General features: G+C 33.0%; 1 protein-coding gene across 1 annotated transcript in view; it reads left to right on the top strand.

Moving 5' to 3' along the window:
- Positions 1-27,489, top strand: part of LOC122524889 — a 78,209-nt gene that overhangs the window by 26,353 nt on the left and 24,367 nt on the right. Inside the window, exons 3-5 of the mRNA XM_043647377.1 lie at positions 19,361-19,858; positions 19,946-21,306; positions 21,390-21,585. Of these exons, the coding sequence (XP_043503312.1) occupies positions 19,532-19,858; positions 19,946-21,306; positions 21,390-21,582 (1,881 nt within the window). The 5' untranslated portion in view covers positions 19,361-19,531 and the 3' untranslated portion in view covers positions 21,583-21,585. The remainder of the gene's footprint in view (positions 1-19,360; positions 19,859-19,945; positions 21,307-21,389; positions 21,586-27,489) is intronic.

The raw sequence follows: 27,489 nt of genomic DNA on the forward strand, positions 1-27,489 counted from the left end.
TTTATGTATTTCTAATCAAGAAGATTGTATATATTTTGTTGTAATTTACGAATATACAACAACAACAAGAACAAAAATATTACGAAAATACAGAGTTTCTTTTTTTCATATAAATCACATTTACCTATCAACTTATTGAAAATACAGTAACAACTTTATGTATTTCTAATCAAGAAGAGTGTATATATTTTGTTATAATTTACGAATATAAAATACGAACTATTAGAGAACAAATATTAAAAAAAAGAATTAAAAATCCTAATCACGATTGAACGTAAGACGTACAATTGAAATCAAAATACATCCTAAACGTAATATGCATAATTCATAAGATAAAATACATTCATATTATATCTATATAAAATAATCATTTATACGTTTCATTTATTTATTACACATTATTCGTAATTAAAAAGTAATCATTCTATCATATACAATAAATCAATTCTATCATACAAATAAACATAATTAACATTTTCAACCGCTTACAGAATACTATCACATCGATTAAAATATACAAAATTTGAATAATCACGATAATAATACGATTCTCCGACAATGAGATATATTTTTTCAAATAAAAAAAACAAATATCGACAAAAAATCGAATGAAAAATAAATGATGCTTCCTAGGAAAATAATCTAAACGCGAGGAGATAGGGGAAAAAAAAAGGGCTAACGGTGACGATGGATTAGAACGTCCCTCTTTGCAATGCTTGTAAAAGGAAACTGTTGTAATAGTGATAGTGATGATAGTGGTGGTAGTGGTAGTGGTTATGGTGGTGGTTGTGTATAGATGGTGGTAGTAGTGTGTTGGTCAGCAGATGTAAAACAAGAAGCATGAAGACGCTCAGTGCGAATCTAAATATAACTCTAGGACGAGGAGGCGCCTACCAACCCTTTCTCTCTCTCTCTCTCTCACTCACTCTCTCACTCTCATTTCCTATCTCTTTCTATCTTTCTTAGTCTCTTTCTCTTCTCTTCTTTCTCTTCTTCCGTTGGTGCATAGCACTACGATCCCGTGCACTTTCCGAACCACCTCTGGCCTCGTGTATGTACACCAATAAGAAAGAGAGAGAGAGAGAGAGAGAATATGGACTGAAGAATAAAAGGAAAAAAAAATCACAAGGAAAGAGATAGTCGAGTCATATCAGAAGTGCAATCACCATACGCGCGTACGTATCGATAGTGTCAAGCGAATAATTTCTTCTTTGATTCTTTCTTTCGTTTTTTTTTTTATTAAATTCTAACGATCAATGTTTAATATTATTATTATTATTATATATATTGTGAAAGAAGTATAGTATTAATATAATATAAATAATTTTTTAACTTTATTTTATTCAATACTAAGCGAATAATTTCTTCTTTATTATATATTAATATAATAAGTAAATAAAATTAAAAAAATAAATAAATAATAAATATATATTAATATAATAAGTAACGTTAACTTTATTTTGTTCAATACTAAGCGAATAATTTCTTCTCTGATTCTTTCTTTTTTTTTTTTTTTTAATCAAATTCAATGTTTAATATTATTATTATTATGATCAATGTTTAATATTATTATTATTATTATATATTGTGAAAGAAGTATAGTATTAATATAATAAATAATGTTTAACTTTATTTTATTCAATATTAAACTCAAATGATCGAACGACCGTGTTCTGTAATTTGTAAAAATAAAAATTCGATGAGAACGCACATGTAATATTATTCATTTTTAAATAAACAAGAATGTATATCATTCTTTTGCAAGAATTCACAATAAATGTTGCATATATATAATTAATATTCGAATATATAATTATCTTTTGTGTGAAATTATATTTTATTTTTACATTTCTTATTACATTCACGCGTGTACTAATTATATTTAAAAAAAAAATACAAAAGAAAGAGAAAAAAATCTATGCATTTGATAGATTCCCATTCAATATAAATTTCCCATTGGCTTATGCATATACACTATACGGTACAATTTACATATGCTATCACGCATGATCGCGTTTAACGTTTGAAGAGAAAATCGAGATGTGCAATTCTTGAACGGAAACGATCGAAAAATGATTGGAATCCCCTATACATCGATGTAGTATAGTCTGATGAGGTGGGGGTGGAGGGAGGAGACGGGTGGATATATATCTATACACGCAGAAAAGTTTATGCGTTTCTAACTTAAAAAAAAAAAGAAAAAAAAAGAAAAAAAAAATAAAGAAAAAAAAAGAAGAAGAAAAAGTATAACACCGAACCCTTCATTTTCATCGGTGTTTTCATTCAAGCAACATTAACATTAATAATCCATTAGGTTAGTGTAGCATGGTCCGGAGAGATATAAGGAACGATAAATAATACTGCACTTCGATTGCGCTTTTCGTGTCATTAAATTCTCCACCGCCCTTCTATAGGAAACTGTCTATTAACTCTGAAACTGAAGAAGTTCTTCTCTCTTACCAATACGAAGAGTAGTATTTATATATGTGTGTGTGTATATATATTATAATATATACACGGCACACGACACGATTGAGCTTTTCTTAGACATAATACGATAATGATTTTCGAGGTCAAATCATATACCTTCCCCTATATATGTTACAATTATATTAATATATGTTATGTTTATACCATTTATTAGACTCATCTACCATTTTCATATAAAGAATGTTATATATTATATATATATTTTTGTGTGTGTGTGTGTATGTGTGAATATCGTTGATGTATTTATATCATTCCAGAAAGTAATATCTCGTATGAAATTATGAATATGTATTTTACATGCTACTAAATTTATACGGGCTATAACTTCTCAAAGAAATTGCAAAGATGCACTATTTATAGGATTGCATTCTCCGACATTTGCTAAACTTTACATGCTAAATTTATATGGGTTATAATATTGTTAAGTCAAAAATATTAAGGGCTATTTAAACAAATAAAGGTAGCCTTAAGAAATATTAAAATAAAAAAAGAGATTTTGTTCGAACTTTTTTTTTATTGCAATGTATGGTCATTCAAAATAAATCAATTTTTGTTTTAAGGTGACAAATCGTGACTAGATTTATGTGGGACACCCTGTATATATATATACATCTATTACACTTATAAATAAATTTTTAAAAATTCAACACGTAACAGCTGCCACCCCCTAACCCTCCTTTAATTATTATTATCACCACCACCATGATCTTCTCTACTTACATATTTTCCAATAGAAAAGAAGACATTTGCTAAACTTTACATGCTAGATTTATATGGGTATAATATTGTTAAGTCAAGAATACTAAGGGCTATTTAAACAAATAAAGGTAGCCTTAAGAAATATTAAAATAAAAAAAGAGATTTTGTTCGAACTTTTTTTTTATTCACTCAAAAATAGATCAACTTTTGTTTAAAGTATTTTATTGTCAGATTATCGGAAGTAACTTGAAAAATCGTGACTAGATTTATGTGGGACACCCTGTATATATATATACATCTATTACAGGTACACATAAATTTTCAAAAAATTAAACACGTAACATCTGCCACCCCCTAACCCTCATTATTATTATTATTATCACCACCACCATGATCTTCTCTACTTACATATTTCCAATAGAAAAGAAAAAATAAGTAAGAAAAAGAAAAAAAAAGGGGAAAAAAAATTGTAGTTAGTATTTCGCAACAGCTGCGTTAGTTAGGTCGAAGTGGTATTTACGTCCTTGAGGAATAAAAAACGAACGAAGAAGAGAGAGAGAGAGCGAGAGAGGAGAGAGAGAGAGAAAGCGAACGAAGGGTGTGGGGGGAGGGAGAAGAAAATTGGTGGAATTTAACACGCGTTACTTTCGATCATCGAACCGAAACATAGACTCCGAGAGAAAGAAAGGAGAGAAAATACAGAAAAACTAGAGAAAAATAGAGAGAATACAATCTACTCTCTCTCTCTCTCTCTCTTTATCTTCTCCTTCATCCTCACAATCATCTTAGTCCTCGTTGCGCCGTTTTAAACGTCAATCCAAGAGGCAACGAGCCCGAGAGTCGTCTTCTTCTTCTTCTTCTTCTTCTCCTTCTTCTTTTTTTTTTCTTTCTTTCTTTCTTGTTGCTCGCAAAGTGCTCGTCAACGAGACCGAACCGATAAGAAAATTCCCATTTTCGCTCTTGCGGAAAAGATAGTAGTACCTTTGATTTAAAGCCTTAGGAATTGTCCAACCGTAAGAGCGAAAGAAAAGAAAAAAAAACACACACACACACAGACACACAGACAGACAGACAGTCAGAGAGAAAGAGAGAGAGAGAGAGAGAAAACTATATCTTTCAAAAGAGTACAACTTGCGAATTGTAGTACGTACAGTGTATACAACGGTGACGGGTTGTGATCTTCTTTCCCTCCCCCCCCAAACCCTCCGATCCCCCTCGTCCCCCGTTCCTGATCCCTCTCTTTCCTCTTACTCTTTTTCTTCTCCCTCGAATCAACCGCAGAGTCCAAGTTGTACACCCGAGACTGTGGTCTTTGTTATGAAATAGACTTTGAAAGCAAAATCTTTCTTCTCTCTCTCTCTCTCTCCTCTCTCTCTCTCTCTCTCTAAATTTTACTCTCTTACTCTCTTACTCATTTTGTTTCTCTTTTTAACTGGTACTACACTCCTCTTTACTTATATTTATTTCTTCTTTTTCTTTTACTCTCTTCTTCTTCTTCTTTTTCTATTTCTATTTCTTTTTCTTTTTAAAGTTTCTTTCACTAACGAGTTAATGTCGACTGTCACTCGACAGGCATAGGTAGTACGTCAACTCTTCTATCAAACTACTACTTTAGATTTGACTATTATTATATCTTTTTGTTTCTTTAATGGATAGGAATATTTTGATTTTGGAAATTTTTATCGAATATTTAGATTTAGATTATTGTCATTGTATGTATTTGTACAGTGATATTAGATAAAATAATTATTAAATAATATCGAATTAATAGTAATTCAATTTATCTAGGCCATTTTTTTAGAATTAGCAGAAAATTGTATATATAAAATTAAGAAGAAAAATAATATCATTAAATTATCGTCAAAATAGATTAATATTAACGTGTAAGAAAGTATTTAATTTATTAATATTTATTATATATATTTTATTAATATTTTATTTTATATATTATTTTATATATATTATTATTAATTTATTATATATATTATATTTATATTTAATTAATTCTCTCTCTCTCTCTCTCTCGCAATTCTTTTCTTTAACGTAAGAAAAAAAGAAAAACAAAAATTAATTTAATTCCAACAAAGATATTTCCTTTCCTATATCACATTATTATGCAAGTATACCTATATTACTCACGTAATACGTTTCATCCCCCCCACTCTTCTATATCTCGAACGAAATATATAAACGAAACAAAACAAAAATATTAAAAAATTCATAATGACTTTAATATACCACTCTCGCGTCACGTTTTCTTTCCAGACTTTCCAAGTATAAGAAAAAATGTGATTCTTTTCTGATTGTTCATAGAAGTAGTACGCGATGATCTGTCTGTTATAATAGTATTATATGTGTTAGTTTTAAGTACGGTAAAGTGAGTTGCGAACAGAATTCGATCGTGAAAGAAGAAAATCGAATTAAAGGTCGGATCTCTCTCTCTCTCTCTCCCTCTCTTTCTTTCGCATACTATCACATACACATATACACACACATATACTATCTCTATCTTTATCACGGATTTGTTCACTGTCGGTGTTGCATCCTATCTCGCATGGATGCGTTATATAATGATTTAGGTATGATATAAGACCGGTGATACCACTGGAACACCTGCTGCTCTCTTACTCTCTCTCTTTTTCTCTCTTTCTCTTTCTCTTACTGTTTCTATCTCTTTTCTTCTCGTGCAACTCGAGAAACATGATCGAGATACTCAGAGACGGTGACGAGAGAGTGTCGAGAGCAAACCGAAAGCTGTGATCTCGTCGTCCCTTTTTTTCTTTTTTCTATTTTCTGTTTCTATTTTTTTTTATTTATTTTTTTATCTATAAACTCTCACCAACTCAGCCGACGGTGATAGTTTACCATCTTCTTACTATCATATCACGTTCATCAACCTCTAACATCATATTACACGTTACCAACACGAGTTCAAATACGAATCGATGAGCTTTCGATGCTTTATACTATTTTTTGTTTTTGTTTTTTATTATTATTATTAATAGATAAAAATATATATGTGCGTGATGTAATAATATCGAAGTAAATTTCAAACGGGTTTATTTATTAGGAAAAAAATCATTGATTTATTTGAATTATGTGGATATCTAATGCTTGATCGTATTTTTATTCGGTGATAATAAATCATTGTATTCTCATTAATTATATCTCATATTATATAATTACGTTCAATATAAAATCATAGTTATATTTATTAAATATATATATGACTTTTTAAAGATGAGTCTCATTTAATCTGTTGCAGTAAAAATAGAAATACATTGCACGTGTAATTATATATACTATACAGTATACAGTATATACTGTATACTATAATATATATTATATATTATATTATAAAAGAAAGTAAATATTATATTATAAATATATATATTATATTATAAAAGAAAGTAAATAATATATATTATATATTATATATTATATAGTATATACTATATACTATAATATATATTATACAGTTAACAATACAAATTTGTAACACAATAAACGTACGAACATTTTTGATTCATTCGCCCTAATAACAGTATAAATTACTACAAATGTGATTAACAAAATTTGTATTAAAAAAAGTATCAGTTAAGTATAGTTGAAACTAAGAACAATATTCTATAAAACTTGAACTAGTAGTAGTAGTAATAAAAAAGAAAGTAAACTTAGAATACACTGACAAAAGTTTGCTTGTAAATTGTATTGTATACAATACATGTATATATATGTATGTATATATATATATAGTGTATTAAAAAAAAGTATCAGTTAAGTATAGTTCAAACTTAGAACAATATTCTATAAAACTTAAAGTAGTAGTAGTAGTAATAAAAAAGAAAGTAAACTTAGAATACACTGACAAAAGTTTGCTTATAAATTGTATTGTATACAATACATATACATATATACATACATATATATATATAGTGTATTAAAAAAAAGTATCAGTTAGGTATAGTTGAAACTAAGAACAATATTCTATAAAACTTAAACTAGTAGTAGTATTAATAAAAAAGAAAGTAAACTTAGAATACACTGACAAAAGTTTGCTTATAAATTGTGTTATATACTATACACATACACATACACATACATATACATATACACATATAGTGTATGCAATGATAAGTGCAACAACGATGAGTCTGCGGTGAATTTTCAACCTTCGCTAGGATTCTCGTCCCTCCCCCCTTTGGTGCCCCATTCCCTTCTTAACTTGTCGTATTTTCTTTGACTATTCCACTAGCTACTTTCCAAAGGCTATAACAACAGCCAGTCTCTTTCCTTCAAACGAGCTTTGTCTTCTATTAACGAATCGCGCACGTGCGCGCCACGTAATGCCGTGAAAGACAGTGACGGAGGTGAAGCGAATGATTCCAAATGAAGAGAGGAAGGGAGAAACAAAAGGAAGTTTCTTGTTTCTTGGTTTAACTCTCCTTGGTTCGCAAGATGGTCGGTGGTGGCTTCCTATTGGTTTAAAAAAAAAAAAAAAGAACGATGACTGTAGGATCGGTAATTCGTAAGTACGCATGCGTGTTACCGCAAACATGATGTTTTGTCCTTCGTTTCTTCTTTCCTTTTTTCTTCACATTCTTCTCTCACTTCTTATTTTTAAATATTTAAAAATCATAAGTAAATCTTCGTGCGAATAATACGACTAACATTGAATATACTCGCGTGTCGATCATTATTCAAATATTCATTGATTATATTATTTAAAAAAAACATACTTTTTTTCTTAGTGTTTATTAATACCCATTCTACTTTTGTTGTATCATAATTTAAAATATTATATATATTATATATATATATATAGTGTGACCTGGTTCATCTTAACGGATAATTTGATCCCTTAGAAAGGTAATTACCTATTAATTAGGATCATTATCCGTACTCACATAAATTCTTCTACCTTTTCGTGATGTTCGTGTTGCGATCTTGGGTATCTAAGTTATCGCCGATAAGGTATATAAGAGAGAAAGAGAAAGAGATATATATATATATAAAGGTGAATAGGGTTCACCAGTATCCCATCGTTGTTGAACCAGCTTCCTCAATGTCGGTGTATCTATCCATGTGTGTTACCCCGGTCGGTAAACACTGTCATTATAATTTAATTTAATATTAATTTGTACTCGCGTCCCTGCAGGCACCAACGCTCATTCTTTCTCTCTCTCTCTCTCTTCTCTGAGCTGAAAGAGAGTAAGACCTCTTGCTACGTGCTGGACGTGAAAAGATTACTCGTCCTCCTACCCCAACCCCCTACCCTTACCCCCTCTTTCTTCTCCTCCTCCTCCTCCTCCTCTTCTTCTTCTTCTTCTTCTTCTTCTTCTCCTCTTCTTCTTCTTCTTCTTCTTGTTGTTCTTCTTTCTCTCCCACTCAAAAGCTGGTGGCCGAAGCTGACAGGCTCATCGAGATGGACGACGTGCGGCCACTTTTAAACTCGTGCCACCTTCCAATTAGCATTATTGAGACGTTCGACCGATGATCGGCCACGGAATTCTAAGGAACGCTCTCAGGAACAAACCTCTTCCCTCTCTCTCCCTCTCTCTTTTCACGAAGATACATTCTTTTATCTCTCTCTCTCTCTCTCTCTTTTGTTTTTTAATTTTATATTTTTTGAATGTACATAAAAATATATTTTTTATCTCGTATAAGAAGTATATTTGAATGAAACCAAAAATTTGTGATTTTATTCACGGTTGTTTCGGATAAGACAATTTTTATTATGCAAGTGAAATGTTGAATTTAAGAAATGCATGAAATTTTGACTCACTCTAATAGTATTGTTATTATTATTATTATTATTACGTTGGTAATAATGGTTAGTGTTTGTCCTAAAACTGACGATTCGATAAAATTCCATTAACTAAATATTTTTTAATGTATTATGTAAAAGTTCATAAAGAGAAAAGTTCACGTAATAATTGTAAAATATCTTACGTAAACATATTGCAAATGCTGTGTTTAGATAGGTCAGTAGCGTTAGTTGTATTTCAAATTTCCTCTTAAATCGTCAACGTTGTGTCATCATCATCATCATCATCATCATCATCATCATCATCATCATAATCATCATACAACTTATGAGTATATACAAGCGAGTTTCGAGAAATATTTCTATCTACCACTGTTAACTTAAAACAATCAATATATTTTTTCTTGCAATATTATATTTCTTAATTTTTATTCAAAATGTTAAGAAACGTATGTTATATAGGATTATTAAACTTTACGATATAAATTTAGTGTCAAAAGGGAAGTTATTTTAAATCATCTAAAAAAAGGATAATAAAATACAAAGTAGGGGTATAATTAATTAATATTTACAAACAAATAATAATATTATTATTATATCATACACTATTGCACTATTACTAATTTTTATTCAAATAAAATTATATTTTACTTAATATTCTTATCCAATAATATATCAATTTAAAAGGTTGAATAATCCTATGAAGTTTCTTTCAAGATAATTTGATAAACATAGCATTCCAAAGGAATATGAATGATTTTCAAATTTCTAAAGCGTACATACAAATATTTGTAAGTACTTATATGGCAAATACAATATAGTATATTACTTGAAATATGTAGTATATAATACCATATATTATAATATACTATTAATATTGTATATTGTATATTATTATAATTTTATATATATATATAAATAATATAGTATTATATACTATATGTTACTTGAAAAAAAAAAAAATAATTTTTCTATGGAAAAAAGTCAACAAATTATATTATTATATTATTATATAATATAATACCATATATTATATAATATACTATTATAATATTATATATTATATATTATTATAATTTTATATATAAATATAATTTTATATATATATAAATAATATATAGTGTATAACACTATATATTACTTAAAAAAAAAAATAAATTTTCTATGTAAAAAAGTCAACAAATTTTTCAATATCTACGTAAGATTTAACGTTCGAGGAAGCGAAAATGTTTGATCGGTGATCGGCATCGACTGGTCGAGTTGAGAGGGGTTCTGCAACAACGCTGCTCATGATGGATGGTTCGAGTTCTTGCTCGTTCACGAGGAAGTTATTACGGTTTGCGAGTCGGCGTCCTCGTGCCGATGAACCAAGAACACTGAATAAAGAAAGAGAATGAGAGAGAGAGAGAGAGAGAGAAGATAGGAGGTGGTTCAAGGGTCGACCAAGGGAAAAAAAGGGATGGAGGATGTCGAAGACCCTGCTCGTTTTGAAAAACACCCTTTTTCTACCCTAAATGAAAATCCAAACTAATTAGTTTAATCGATCACTTTTTCAAAATATCTTAATCGAAACTAATCTCGATTAGTGTCTCCTCTCTTTTTAAATCTTATGATTGATCGAATCAGGATGTGTCTCGTGTATATTAACTTCTTATACACGTTTATTTACATCGTGTATAATTATCTTCATGCGAATCCATAAACAATTTCCCACGAATAATTATATATCGTTATTTTTCAATGATAATCGATTAAACGAATGCTTACAATTAAATCAAAGTCATTTCGATTTTTAAATATTTAAAATTAACCAAAAATTCGTGCCTTTTATAAATTAATTATATTTATTATTATTATTATATTAATTATAATTTATAAATAAAATTATATATAAATTATAAATATTTCATTAGCATAATAAAATCATTTTATTGATTTACAAATTTAAAAAATTGCACTTATTCTGATACAATCTTCTTTTCAACCCTAATAATTATTATTATTATTATTATTATTATTATTATTATTCTGTAAATTTATATTTTTATAAGACAAGTATTTTATCCAAATATTATAATTCGTCAATTAATAGGTAATTAAACATCGATAATAATTCATCAATAATAAGATAATTCAATTGGTTATTGCATTAATGCAAACGATCAAACCTAAGATAAGATTTCAAATCTGTAATAACTTCTATTCCAATTTTCTTTTCTTTTCTCTTCGGGTTGAAAATTAGCCGGAACATATTCGGTCGAACGTGAGATGTGTGCATTCCCCGAACGTAATTAAATGAAATTAACGGGGGTAAGGGGGGGGGGGGCAGAGATTGAATGAAGAAATGAGGGGGACGTGGGGTGGTAGGATCAAAAACGACAAAGCCGACGAGGTTGAGGACTTTCGCAAGAGGTTTTCTCTTTCTTTTTCACTCTCTCTCTCTCTCTCTACCACCCCCCTCCCACCCCGCTCTCTCTCTCTCTTTCTAGCCAGACGGGCTTTAATTAATCTTCTAGAGAGCCGGAGCGTGTAAACGAGCGTGTCACGTAGCTACCCGGAGCATGATCGTACATACAAATCATTTCGGGTGCGCCTCGTACGTAAATTATCGAATGTTAATTGCGAACGTAGAAATAGTTTAAAATAGAAATGAAGAGAGTGAGAGAGAGAGTACAAAAAATCAGCAATGGGTTGGAAAATGTGGAATAATAAAAGCAACGAGAAAAATAATTAAGACTAAACTTTGATAAAAGTAGAATCAAATAGGAAGATAAATTTTTCGATTTAAATTGCATTAACTCAAAGTTACAGGTACCTACACTATATATATAATATATTATATTAAATAAAAGAAAAATATAAGTAAAGTAATGATAAGACATTGTAAAAAACTTTGTAAGTTGTGCAATACAAACCTAATTATATATATATTATGTTATATATAATAATATATACCAAATTATTTTATAAATTGTAATTTAAATATTTATATTTTAATAATTAAAAATTATATTTTAAATATATTTATAATAATTTTATATATATTTCTTTTTTACATTATATTATATATAATAATATATATATACCAAATTATTTTATAAATTATAATTTAAATATTTATATTTTAAATATATTTATAATTATTTTATATATATATTTTGTTCTTAAATTCTATTATATATAATAATATATATAAATATATATACCAAATGTTTCCTCTAACAAATTTTAAACAGATTCACATCAATTTTAATCAGAGTTATGAAAAATAATTGCACGTATTTTCCATTTCAAAACTTTCGACGAGTTTACAAAAGCACGTTAAAAATATTCAAATTAAGAGCACAAAATTTACGAGGAATTTTGTTTTTTTTAAAAGATATTCCAGGAACGGCAAGAAAAAAGAAAAACATTCCAAAATGATATTAAATAAGGATCACCCTAATATAAATCAATGTATAATACTTAAAAAAATTCTCTCTCGTTTTAAACGATCACGCGTCTTAGATCGCAATAATAATTATTACTCGAGAAAATGTTTTCAACGACAAATGACCGAAGCCACCGAGCTGTCGCTAATGACAGAATTTACCGAGCAAACCCCCCATCCCTCCCCCTTATCCCCCTTTGACATAAATCAACGTCAAACAGGCTGTCGGATTAAGGTTAACATTTTTATTACGAAAGCTTCGGTATACACATTCTTCAATGCTTTTGAACTTACACTGCTTACATTAGTCCTCGAATAGTATAGAAAATAATTATTATGCGTGTAATACTGACAGTCGTGTTATCGATTAGATTATCATGATTAAGGACAAGCGGGGACAAGGACAATTGTATTTGAATTGACAACACGAGTGTCGAAATCTAATACGTTGAAAACAAAAGAAATCAATTCTGATGGGGGGGGGTAGTATCGTAAATATTAAAACTTGAAATACTTGATCGTCTCACGAATACCCCCCTTCCCATGAGTTCCCCATGTATATACAGTTGACACCTTTGAAACGTTTAGGTTTAACAGAGGAACGGAGCCAACAACAACGGTGAAAGCTGCTGCTCACCATCGAGTGAGTAGCAGCAGCAGCATATTATTCGAGGGCATGTCGATAAATCAACTTGCCCGGAAGAAAGGGAGAGAGAGAGAAGAGAACAACCGTGTTCTCTGTAAAGAGAAAAAGAGATGGAGATAGAGATAAAGAGAAAGAGTGAAAGAGAGAGAGAAAGAATCGAGTGTTGCGACACCGTACTCTGTACGTCGTCTATTCGTGGGCGGTTGATATACATCGTCATCAGGTTCGACGATCCAGTCGATAAAAGACACACACACAAACACACACACACATACAGATACAGAGACACAGAGTGTGGTGTAACGAGTGGCATTTGGAATGTTGGATGAAACTATCAGACCGACTATTTTCTCGATGGATACTAACCTCGAGGTGTGTCCACAATTATAAGTCAAATTAATTGCCGTTAAAACTCCATGATTAATCCTTATATCGATTTTCTCAATGCAACTTTATATATTTATATTTTACCGTTTGCACTCGAGTGGCGCCGATACGGCGCCCGGCCGATTTCAAGTGTCAACTCATCAACCAAAACTAATTACAGAGTGTAGTATTTATCAAAGTTTGTTTTATTCGACATATAAATGAATAAACTGATGATATTTTATTGAAGTTATACTTCTTTTGGCCCGTTCCGAGTGTCTGGAAAAACGACACCATGAAGTTTGTCGGTATTTACGACGCGCGGCAAAGCGATTTCAAGTATACGGCATGAAGTTGTCTTCTCTTCTTCTTCCCCCCTTTTTTTCTCAAGCGGGTCACCCATCCCAATACTAATCGTACGCAGCGCTGCTTTACTTAAATGATCGAAGCGAGAACTAATGCTGTAACCGCGCCATGACAGTTGACGCGTGAAGTTATTCGATATATCTTTCTTATATTTAGTGTGGACTGATATCTATATTTTGATATTTTCTTTTTCTTTTTTTTATTCTTTCTTATATATGTATATAATAATAATTATTTTTTCTTTTTAAGTTATTTTTTTCTTTGAAGTTTTTTTTTGAAGTTATTTTTGAGGTTATTGAGGTTATGTTCGTTTTGGTACGGCAAAAAAGTATAACTTCTTACGTGCGTACATAAGTACACACACCAGTTTTTTTTTTAAGTAATTTTTTTTCTTTGAAGTTTTTTTTTGAAGTTATTTTCGAGGTTATTGAGGTTATGTTCGTTTTGGTACGGCAAAGAAGTATAACTTCTTTCGTGCGTACATAAGTACACACACCAGTTTTTTTTTTTTAATAATAATTCATAGACAGCTCACAATAGTTTGTACATTTTTTGTTTTGGTTACTCTTACGTATCCTATACAAATCAAGTATTATGACACGTAACGCAAATCATTTTAAACAATATTATAAAAATACTATTTAATTATTAAAAAATTTTAATATAAAACATTACATACGTATTCTATTAAAAAATATTAATTACATTAAATCTGATAGTACACGTTTAAACGATATTTGATCGTTCACTGATAAACGAAATCAATGATTACAAAATTGCCAAACCTAAATCATCGTATATTATATAACACGAATCGATATAGTATCGAAAATATTTCCAAACGTTTCATTACTAAAATATAGTTTCATAATTATTGCTATTAGATCAGAGTGTTAGATAAAATAATGATTACAACTAAGAGTCTTACCGAAGAGTAATAAAGAAAAAGAACAAAAAAAAATGGACAAAGTAGGAAGGGATGAAGAGGGGGGTTAAGAAGGGGGTAAAGTGGAGGGGGGGTTAGAGAATGCAGAGCAGGAAATAGTAGTATATTTCGAATAACTTCCTAGAGGCGCGCCTGTCACGAAGCCCCAGGTCATTGGTGTGGTCACCCCACCCTTTCTTATCTCACCAACTGATGTCTGCGGGCCATCTTTAAAAGGAACACACTCACTTCTCCTTTGCAAGAGAACACTCTAATCTCTCTTTCTCTCTCATTCTCCGTTTCTCTAATACTCGTGCTGATGAACACTCTCTTTCTCTTTCCCTGAGCAGAATGAATGCCAGCACAGCATGCTGCTATAAACGTAAAGTTCCCTTCTTTCGTCTTTTCCGTATTCCTCATGGTTGTTGTCAAGGAAATGGTTACAGTTAACACAGCAAAGTAGTTTTTTTTCTAAACTTAAATACAAATTTCCGCGTCGATAAACGTGGCAAACTTCAATTCTAAGCAAACGGATTCGTCTTCTTGGTAATCGTTTAAATTCAGAAAGCACACAGAGAAAGAGATGATGCACATATACAAGTATAGTAGTATACTTGTATATGTTAAAAGTATATATAACATCAAGTCACGATTATATTCCGGTTTCAGCTTTTCTCTTTGCGAGCTTGTTTATGAAAAAAAAAAGAAAAAAAAGAAAAATCATTGAACAATCGTTCAGCACCGCCCATTTAATAATATCCAACTTGGTTGGAAGCCTCGGATTCTTAAGTACATGCTGGAAAATTTGTTTCGAGACATTTTTATGTCTTTATCTTTAAGAAAGCCACCCCCACCCTCACCCCCAACTCCTACCCCACCGTTATCTTTCGTTTGTATTTGTTAGTTACTTCAACTTTCTTACGAACACTTTGGACATCAATCATCATTCGAGGTAACGGTTAAAACAAAATTTTAGCAAAAATAAATCCGTTCGCGAGGAAGTTTGATCTTAACGGGAAGGTTTTTTTAAACTGGGGATCGAATGAATGATGAAAAGAAAGAGACAGATAGATAGAAAAAAAGAGAGAGAGAGAGAGGGGACACGCACGAAAAGCTTCTTCTTCTTCTTCTTCTTCTTCTTTATCTTCTTAATGTTTGTCTTCGTTTTATATCCTTCGGAAAAAGTCCGTGTCCCGATCGATTATGGACACCATGAAGCAAACAACAATTGGTCCGAGGAATAATCGTTCGATTCGGAGACCCCCCTTCTACCCACCCCCACCCCCCATGGATCTAAAGCAAACTCTCATGACCGTTAACTTTCGTCGCGACGATATTATTCTCCTATCTTGCCGGAGAAATTCTAAACAATCGCTGTGGCACGCCCATCTGTGTTATAGGTGTGTGTATGTGTGTGTGTTTTATATATATGTATATGTATATATATTATACTATTGTTAGGTAACGGCTAACCATGTTCTATTTCTTATGTACTTACTTCTATGCTTCTTTTACATGTGTATTGAGACGATTTAATCTTATGGGTCTTTTTATCGGAAGAATTTATCGAACGATGTTTTTTAATTTGGAAAAAGAAACGAGAGAATTTATTTAACATTTTTTATTTTTGGTATTTAATTTATCTAATTTTTTCAAACGAAGTAGTCACGAATATACGAAAAATTCATGATCTTTAACATTTTACAGATAAATACACGCATTGAATATGTAAATTAATATAAATATTTATTTGAAATAATATAAGAAAATAATTTTTATTATAAATATTCTCATTCGATGTATTATATTATATTATATTATAATTATTTTCTATTAGTGTCTATCTACTGTAAATATTCCCATAATTTTCTATACTGTACAAAAGTTATGCTAGTATTGTGACTGTGTGTTTGTATGTGTTAAAAGAAGGTTACCCATTTCACAGTTGAGAATTATCGCATTAAAAATTGAGTTAATAACTCGTCGTTATTAACTAAACAATTAGCTCTTTTTCTTTCTTTCTTCTTTTCTTTTTTAAATTCAACAATGAACTAGATGTATCAAGCGAGAAAGTTGGCAATTAACAACCGGTCCAACGTTAATTTATTTTGTTCAACGTCGCGTTTAGTTTGAAAATATAAATTCACTAAATTCGCAAGAGACTTTCTCTCCAATTTAATTTGAAGACGCACGAACGAACTCTTTTTACAACTTTTACAAGATCGTTATAGTCAAAATGTAATTAACCTCAACAATTAATGTATACTTTATGCGAAATAATGTTTGTATCTCCCGGGTAACGGTACAGACGAGAAAAGTGTTATTTATTTCAATTGATACCTTTTAAAAAAAAGTATGCCGAAAAAAGAATCGTGTAATTTTTGTCACGTTGAAAACAACAACATTAGAAACAAATTTCTAATTTTGATATTTCTGTGTACCGTATAAATGAGAACTGTATAAATATGTACAGAAATGCCTTGGAAATGACTTGCAAATATTTCGAGGGTAACGTCCTTGAATTTTAACGAAGAATTTGCAAACAAAACAAAAAAAAAAGTCAAACAAGTAATAATAATTATGAAATGTGACGAAATGTCAATTAAAATTCTCATAATGTATTCAAGGATTTTTCGAATAAAATAATAGAAAGATAAGAAAGAAACAAAATCTAACGTAGATATGAAATTAAATACACTTGTACAAATAATTAACGTACACTCAAGTCGAGTGTAAAATTATAAATAAATATTTAATTTTATTGATATTTTATAACATATCTCGATTAGAAATAATACTTGAAAATATAGGAATTGCGTGTATGAAAAATTTACATTGAAACGTGTAATCGTAAATTAATTCGATGGATGATTGGCAGATATAAGATCTATTTTTTTTTTGTCCGAGACACCCTGTAGAGAATATTTCGTATCCGTTGGTGCAAAAGCGGAGGAAGAAAGCAGCAATGGGAGAGAAGTGAACTTCACGGTTCTCTTTCGAAGTAGCCGGAGCAGCCATAGGCTTCCAACGACTACGGCGTGTATAATTTTGAGCGACGAGTGCCCTTGCCGTGGAAATTATGAAACCGGTCCGTAATTGGAATTTGACTAATGACAACGTCAGCTTCGTATCCTACACGTACGCTCGCGTGTAAACGTTGATCGTGTGCACACGGAATGGGAAAGCAAACTTCGTTTTCACCGTGACGAACGTAAAACTGGCGCCTGTGATCGCTTTTCCTACCAGAGAGAAAGAGAGAGAGAAAGAGAGATTTCAAAGGTTCGCACGATGATAGTCGATTAAACGAAATTACGTGTGAAATTATTTATCATTGTCATAAATATATATAAGATAGACTATCTTACTCACTCTCTCTCTTTCTCTCTTTTATGAATTATCATTTATAATCGTTCGTTTAACAAATACAATCAAAAATATATAAGTAAATTTATCCCAAAAACGGATTACTCAAAAAATTTTGAGGTTATGGTATTCTATGATTAACGAGTATACGAGTATACTAAAAAGATATATAAGATAGACTATCTCTCTCTCTCTTTATATGAATTATCATTTATAATCGTTCGTTTAACAAATACAATCAAAAATATATAAGTAAATTTATCCCAAAAACGGATTACTCAAAAAATTTTGAGGTTATGGTATTCTATGATTAACGAGTATACGAGTATACTAAAAATATATATAAGATAGACTATCTCTCTCTCTCTTTTATATGAATTATCATTTATAATCGTTCGTTTAACAAATACAACCAAAAATATATAAGTAAATTTATCCCGAAAACAGATTACTCAAAAAATTTTGAGGTTATGGTATCCAATGATTGACGAGTATACTCGTCATGCGGATAATGGTTGTTACCATTTGTTACTCATAATTGCAATTTCGAGATGTTTAAAATAATCGAAGACCTGGGGATTATATTTAAAATAAATTTTTGAAAAACTGAATAAAAATGATTATCAATTCGTCCTCATTAAATAAAAATCCTGCATTCAACCGTATTTACTTTAAATCTCATTGTTAGTATATAGGTTCTAACTAACGCAAAACCTGGCAAACTATTTTTATCTTAGTCTGTCATCTATAATCACGAATATTATAACAGGAAGAAAGTAATAAGACGTCTCTAATCGTAATAATTAATCTCGTGACTCCCTCGCCTACCGTCGCTTTTGAAACTAATCTATATAACGCTGTCATTAAGCGAACCCCAACGTATTTCCCGATTATATACTTCGTTTTACGAACGATTTAATCTGACTAAATATACGGTATAATATTCGAATGGCGCGTCACGTTATGGGGGGGGAAGAGGGGGAGAATACGGGGGGGATAAGATCTATTTTTGTAGAGAAAGAAGTTTCGCTTGTCACGTCGAATAACGACGATCAAAATCTCTTTTAAATGTTTTATATGTGGGTCATAATAATAAAGATGGGAAAGTTAGACTTTTTCTATAGGATTATAAATGTTAACGAATGAAAAATATTTTTACGTAAAGTGTGATATACGAAGAAATGAAATGGGAATGAGAAATATATAACTAAAGCGGGATCATCTTAAATAATTCTTAAGACGTTATGTATAAGTGGTTAAACGTAGAAAAGATTAGGATTAGAAAAAGTGGTGTCTCGTTGGTTACAGATGGAGCATAAAGAAGTGAAGTCGGATTCGCAGGAGCAGCAACAAAAGCAACAGAAGGAACAGTAGCGTTGAGAAAGGGCCTGGAGGAGGTCCTGGAGAAAAGAACGGAGTTTACCCTCTCGAGGAGGACGAGAGGACGTCATAGTCCGTCTCGGTCGGGCGGCTAAGACGATGGCTGCAACTGACGGGCAAATCGTCGTGGCGGCCGCACGTTGGGCCGAGGAAGCGACTTATTTACGAGAATTTGTCACTAAATATCGCCTGCCGGCTGTGATCAAAATAACTAAGGGTCAATATGGCGGCCTTGGTGTACCAACTTTGCCAGCACCGAGTCTTCAAAGCACGGCATTGCTTCTATCGGCTGGTCGTCGACGCAAAATTGTAGCACAGGCCGTCAAAATTAAGGAAGGACGCAGAGTCGTTGGAGTTGGACCAAGACTAGCTATTCCAGACTCTTACGCTGGATATTTTGAAATTTTGAGCGAGGAAGGTCGAGCGGTGAGTCGAATTATAATGATCATTGGGGATAGTTTTACGTATTTCGTGCTACAGTTAGGATTTATGTTAACCCGTTGAACTCTACAGGTTCGGGGAATCGAGTCTGTGAACGAGCTATCTCGAAGATGCCCGGAGGAAGGTGCCTTGGTAAGAGAAACGATACGTGGAATAGCCTGCAGGGTAGATGACGAGTCTGGAATCGTCGTGCCCGAAGGAACAAGAACTCTGGCCGCTGGTGAGACAATCGTGACAGCCGGCGAGGTAGCATTACCAAGTCGTGGACGATTCTTACGATGCGTCGACTGTCGAGGAGATAGCATTCTTCTGGGCATGGATCAACGTGGACGCTTCAGTGCACTAGCCAGAGAAGACAACATCAGTGGGGTTCACACGGCGAAGGCGTTGCTGAGCAAACGTCTACCGCTAACGGTCAGATTGGTTCACGGGCAGCCACCGAGAGGCTTAAAATCCTCATCCCAGTTCGTGCCGGAGCTCAGGCTCCTTTCGACCTTCGAAGAGGAACACGTGTTCGCTTTGCCCTTACAGAGAGAAGGAGCTGCCGTGGCGTTGCCATTGGCGGCACCTTTGAAGTTAGTCAAGGCGAGAAACGAGGAGGCCCTTAGACTGATGCAAGAATTCACGAGGTTGATCGAACGAGCCTCCCGGCTCGTAGCCGACGTCGCTGATCGCGCTCATGTTCTCGACGGTCGCTTAGGCGAAAGTAAGCCCTCGAGACAGACGAGAAGTGCTTCGGGATTTCTCAGGCGATCCTCGGCCAACTCGGAAAATGCTCCACTGAGTCATCATAGAAACAGCAACGGCAGTCATCATCATCATCATCATCATTATCACAGTAGCAGTCATCAGACATCCTCCGGTCACGTCGGATACCGGGACGAAAATCGCGTGCCTCCTTCTTCCTGCACCGAGGATTACGACGAGATCGATCAAATTTACGATTACGTTCGCGGCTTCGCGCCTTTGCCCAAAAGCGTCAGATCTCCCTACGAGAGCCCGTTGAATCCCGGCCAAAGTTCCAGTCCACCGTTGACACCTGTCACCGTGACGATTGCGCCATTGCTCGACGATAGACCGGAACCGCCACCGATCGAGACCATTCCTACGAAGAAAATTCAAGCTGAGAAGAGAACGAGGCGAGCGGTAAAGGAAGCTCCCCAACCGAAACTTGAAAAGCCACCTTTGGCTAAGTTATACGTTAAAAATAGCGGCACTCAAAGGGGACGTCCTTTGATGAGGCAAAAGAGCGCCTCGCCTTTAAAGGAGACACCACCTGGTTATAAAGGTGGCTCCCCTCTTTTCAATATACGCTATAAGAGTCTGACAAATTTGCAACAAGCTATGGAACTTGACGGGACTTTAGATTCCAGCCATTCCGGTGGTAGGACATCCGGTGATTCCGGTGCTGGTGCTAAACTTCCAGAAAAGAGGTATATGAAATAATGTTTCGATAAACGATGTCGATATCGATCAAAATTCTTATCATATAATTACTTTTACGTTGATTATTTAGATCGCGACGTTTGAGCAGACCACGATCGTTGACCAACTTAGTCTGGGAACTGCGAGGTGGAAGCGGGCTTGGATGTACGAGACCGGAAACACCACCACCCGCTACCACTGCACCATTACCACCGACCAAATGCGGGCCCCGTTTAGCTGTCACGGTTGTAGCACCTCGACGCGTTGGCACGCTCTACCTCTAACTCGTAAGTTACTTTTTTTTTTTCTAATTCTCTTAGACAATCCTAGACAGTCTTTAATCGATATTGTCTTGAACTAATTTACATATAATCCGTCCCGTTTTCCAACTACTGTACGAAAGTATTGAAAATTTGTTTTTCTTCTACTTTGAGAGAGATTTTCATATAAATTAATTTTATAAGAATATAAAATATGACACTAGTCATAATGTAATAGTTACTACGTATGATTTGTCTAAAAAAAGAGGATTGAAATCATGAAATTTACCAAGCTCTCGCGAGGCCCCAGGAAATTGTTATAGAGGAATATTTTACTGGGCGTTATAAAAGATGCACTTGAATTACAAGACAGAGGCAGGCAGTAGCACAGCTTCCCTATTGCCATAAGTCCTTATTCGTTTAATCGTCGTCCCCTCTGTCCCTCTTTTCCACTACCGATACTTATAATGACGTCCAGGAAACCCACTTCTCCCAGATGCTTCAGGAAGTCCCCCGATTACCACCGTCGGCTGTTGTTAATCCATCGACGGACCAGTTATCGACCAGAGTAGTATTACTCGTCATTTTTACGATCTTTTCTAAGAAGAAAGACGATACGAATATGAAAGAAATATCGTCAGTCTTCTCGGGAAGACTTTTAATTAGCCATTTCGTGCCCTTCGATTCCGATTATTTCTCACGTTTTCTCACGTATTACTAATTACTCAAATGAGACCCCATTTAATGAACTGATAATGATAATGGCCAATCGCGCGTTTCGACTAATCCAAACTGGTCTCGAGTTCATTCGTTTAACACCGACTACTAAATCGACCAAGCGAGGAATCCAAGTTGGTGCTGTCATGTACTTGGCCAGCCTCGGGATACACAACGTCATCGTTCTATCGCACTTTGTTGCAGCGAGATGTATAATAGTTCTGGTTTACCTCGGAGCCCGCTTCGTGAGTGGAATTAAACGAGACCAGGTTCAACGGCTGGACGAATCCTTGACTTCCGGTCGGTACCGTTCGTACGTTCGGTAACGTCTTTCGCTCGGTCATTCAGACAGTAGTCAGTCGTGTTCTTCCTCCTCCACATTCAAACGTATTATGAAAATCCTGATTACGATAGCAAAAGAAAAAGGCATTCTTTCGTCGATTTCGCACTAAATCGTTTTGATATCTTCTCTCGTCACTTGCGGCTAGCCACAAATCCCCCTCCCTTCCCCTGGTCGACTACGAATCACGCAACGAATCACGCAACGAATTACGATATCTCTCTCTCTCTCTCTCTCTTACCATCTCAATTCGATCGAGAATCGGCCTAAGTCTACCCCCAATCATCCGACATAATCCGAGCTATTCGCCATTAGACGCTTAACCGAGTTCCTTATTCGCGAAGATCGTCTGACCATTACTCAACTACTTTCTACTTCCCTAGGTAATCGCTCGTTCGCGGACAACACTCCGCAACCAAGCTAGTTTCTTATTCGGCTAAACATGCCATTCGACAAACATTAATTCTTTATTCTATAATAAGTCATTCACCCAGTTGTATATACAACTTCTCGTACACGTATTATCAATCGATTAAGAATGAAAATGAAACCAAAAAATATAAATCAAAGATCGTCTTCGATTTAATCCTTTTTCTTCTCCTCCTCCTCCTTCTCCTCTCCCCCTCTACTCGTCCTCCTCCTACCTTTAATATCTCCTTTCGTCAAATTAGCCCGGAGGTAAGAATGAACGACGCTCGGTTGCACATCCGTTATTACGTAGATATATACCACACATCTATGACGGTATAGTAAAGTCGTCCCTTTAACAGACGTAATTAGAACTTACCGCGCTTTCGTATGTGCATATGGCGACCGTGCTAGATGGCGTTACCATCGATACTTATCGTCGGCCATTATCGGCTATCGTCGATAATTAGAAAGCGATCTTTCTGCATTTTCTCAATGGGGAGGGGAACATTACTCTCGGGATTGTTATCTTGAAAATTGCTATACCGTCTCCTCCTCCGGCGCCATGGACCACTCTATGACGAGGACGTTGATTAATACCAACATATTTTACTACTACTACGTGCTCGCACGATTATGGCGGGAAACACGACTCGACTCTTCTTCTTCTTCTTCTTCTTCTTCCATCTTTCTTTCTCCCGTATATGTATACGTACATAAAACATACATATTCGTTCGAAGATATACATTTTTCTTGGGTCATTCGACGCGGACACAACGTTAACGTAAACACGTTATAGCGAAAATCACCGGGTTTCGTATCTTCTTATTCTTCTTATTTTTCTTCCTCACTCGTAACACCATCATACCAATTTATTAATATCGACTGGCGGTGTGTAATCGCGCACCAGGTCATTTCTACGTCATCAATAAACGCTTTACAAGCGATATTACGAAACGGATAGGACACACGACTATTCTTTGTTAGATATTTTCTTGTGTGTTTCTTTTCTTTTTTTTTTCAAACGTGACTCGATTCTTCTTTTTCTTCTTCTTCTTCTTTCAATGTGATTGAACCTTCCACCAAGGTGTCTCTCGTTAAATAACCGGAAGCGTAGGGTATAGATTTCGTACGAAGTGCATTTACCGTTTCATTTTACTTGGAACCTAACGTGCTTGGCAAGCTTATAACGTTCGGCGTTAGAAAGAGGAGAATAAAACGATATCGATGAATCGTGTCGCAAACATCGACTATGTGCATCCGGCATTTCTAAGTATATGTTCGTATATATAAAAAAAAAAGAGTATAAGAAAAAATCTACGACAAAATCTTCGATAATGCATGCATGCATTACACGTCCATGCATGCATTACACGAACGGAAAGAAAAATAGATTAGATCAACTTTGTAAATCCGGAAATCATGTAGTTTTTAAATCATAAGAACTTTCAAAAATATTTATAATCTTATTATTCTCCAATTATCTTTATTAGCCAAAAATTATGACATATTCTATTAATATTTCCTTATATAAAATACTTACACACTTAACTGGTTGTTTCATTAAGTTCTAAACATGCCCCACCCACCTACCTATGGTTATACAAGTTACAAGAATAAATTCAATATAATGTTAATCAAGTTACAAGGAAATCTATTGTAAAACTTAATTTTGTTTATCTCTAAGTATAAAAAAAAATATCCATTCCTGAATTTTGTTACCAAGTAATTTTCTGTTACATCTAATACGTACATATATATATTTATTTATAATTATGTGTATGTAACTACACGTGTAGTTATATCCCATCAAATATTTTCACTCTTGTCTCACCGAAATCATACATATTTATCGTATTACGTTCGTATTGCATGCAAATCACGAAGAACGACGTTCTCGCGATTAAAAAAATTCCCCTTCCCTTTCTCTTTCTCTTTACATATATTTTTTTTATTCCTGGACACTTTGTCCCATTGTCTGCCTACATGTATCTTTCTTTAAAATAAAACTAAACCCCACATCCAGCATGCCGAACGTTTCGTTACTGACTCATCATTCATGACACTTTTTCACCTATTTTCCACGACGAAATCTATGCTCATCTCTCTCTTAAAAATAAAAATAAAAATAAAAATAAAAATAAAAAGAAGAAGAAAAAAAAAATGATAGGGGAGACGCGAATCATTCGCATAAGCGTCGTCAGTATGTCTGCCGGAGAAAGCTTCGAGTTCTAAAACTCCCACGCATCCTGTCGGCAACGCGTGGGTATGCCGATTTATCCATTTGGATCGGATAAGATAAGAACAATCCGTTAGAATCTCGAGATTCAACTTTGGTTTACTGAAATATTACCACAAACGGACCCCTTACCTCTTACGTGTTTATGTTTTTATTATCATTTATATGGTCACTTCCCGACCGGTATTATATCTTAAACCAATTTATATGACTTTATTGAGATGAGAGTGAAGATGGAGGGGGGGTACATATAAAACGTTACTTGAATTTAAAAAAATATTATCTTCCATTTACTCTCGCGAGAGAAAGAAAAAAAAAGAAATTATTGGATAAATTGCATACGGCGAAGAATTGTATTATTATTATTATTATTATTTTTTGTTTGGTTTAATTATTTTGATCAGCATAATAAAATGACTGTTTGATTTTGTGAGATATTTTTAAGACAAAGCAACATTTATCTCATTCCCAAACTGACATAAATAAAAATACTATCCTACTCGATAAAAAGTTACAATTAACAAATTTAAAATTAAATTTTTGTTATTAGAATTACAAGAGCAACGAAAAACGAAATTACTCGAAGTTAAAAAAGATAAAAAAAGAAATACAAAAAATAAATATTTATTCGACATCGTTCCTTTGCGATATGTAAAATCTTATCGCAATTTTTAGATAAGATAAGGTTAGATAAATTTGTCTTGATAAGATGATACCATTCTGATATACATAATTCGTATATTACATTACATAGTAAGTTCTTATTTTCTTATTTCTGTGTTGACATATAAAATCTCATAGTTAATTTTTTATCATCTCCTTCCCCCCTCCCCCTCCCTGTTCTTTATCTGATTAAAAAAGATGAAAGATATTGACTGAACTTGTACAACGTAAAATTGGCGTGGTTACTAAACGCGTAATGATCGAATCAATTCTTATTCTATACACATGCAACTAAATCATGAATACATGCACATGTATGTGTATGTACGTAGATATATATGTGCATACTACTTAAGAAAGCTACTAGGTCTTACGTAAGGCTCATTTAATCGAGAAATATTTCTCCTCTTCTTCTTCTTCTTCTTCTTCTTCTATATCTTCTTTCATTATATTTTTTATTTTTATTTTTTTAATCCTACCGAACCAATTACTCTCCTACACGCATTGAAAACTTAAACGCCCGCGCACCAATCTTCTTTGATACGATACACCGTTATCTTTAAAAATATATCATAACATATATAATGTTAATTTAAAACAATGAATATAAGAACCATCTGTTGTGTAGAATTAAAAAAAAAAACAAAATGTAAAAAGTAAAGTAAGACAATAAACGATCGATTATGATCGATTATTCTAATTATGATTAGATATTAAATCAACGAAAGTTTTCGTATAATTCAATATTTCGTGACATATATTTTATATTAATAATTGCATTATCGTATAAAATATTCGATTAAATCTATTTGTTTAATTGTTTAATTTAATCAAGTTGTCGTAATTTAATGAACACAAATGATTATTCTCAGTCAATTAATCGAAAGTTAATTAATGAGGTTGAAAATTACGCCATAAATTATTAAAGAAAAAAACAAAAAAAATAGAAAATTAAATAATGAAAATACCGTGCTAGGTCTATTCGATTGATTTATAAGCAATTTACGATATTTATAAGAGAGAGAGAGAAAGAGAAAGAGAGAGAGAAACGAACATTAAAAGATAAAAGAAAAAAGAAAAAGCAAGTAGAATATGTCAGTATATAGTCAGACACGTGTAATCGAGTTCGTACGAACAGGAAAATTGTACATAATCGATAATATTTATCATCTTAATATATTACCATTCAAATGAATTCACTTTTAATTCATTTTAATTCCCGACAAAATATTAACATTACGAATTCTTGTCGGACAACTCGATAAATCGTTTTTTGGTCACCTTATATACACAATATACACCCTTTACAAATATACATAAATACACACACACACACACACGTCTACATATATGTAGATAAATACATATTATATACATATATACATATATACATATATACAAATGTGACAATTCCATACTTACACACACACACACATATACACACATATATACACATTAATAATACACGAACACTGGAATGAGAAATAAAGTTAATGTCATGATCATGGCAAAATTGTTGAGCATCCTTCCGAGCTGAATATAATTGGCCTCCCCAAGGATCAT

This window comes from Polistes fuscatus, unplaced genomic scaffold, assembly GCF_010416935.1.
Source record: "Polistes fuscatus isolate 324 unplaced genomic scaffold, CU_Pfus_HIC Scaffold8, whole genome shotgun sequence".
Classification (NCBI taxonomy): domain Eukaryota; kingdom Metazoa; phylum Arthropoda; class Insecta; order Hymenoptera; family Vespidae; genus Polistes; species Polistes fuscatus.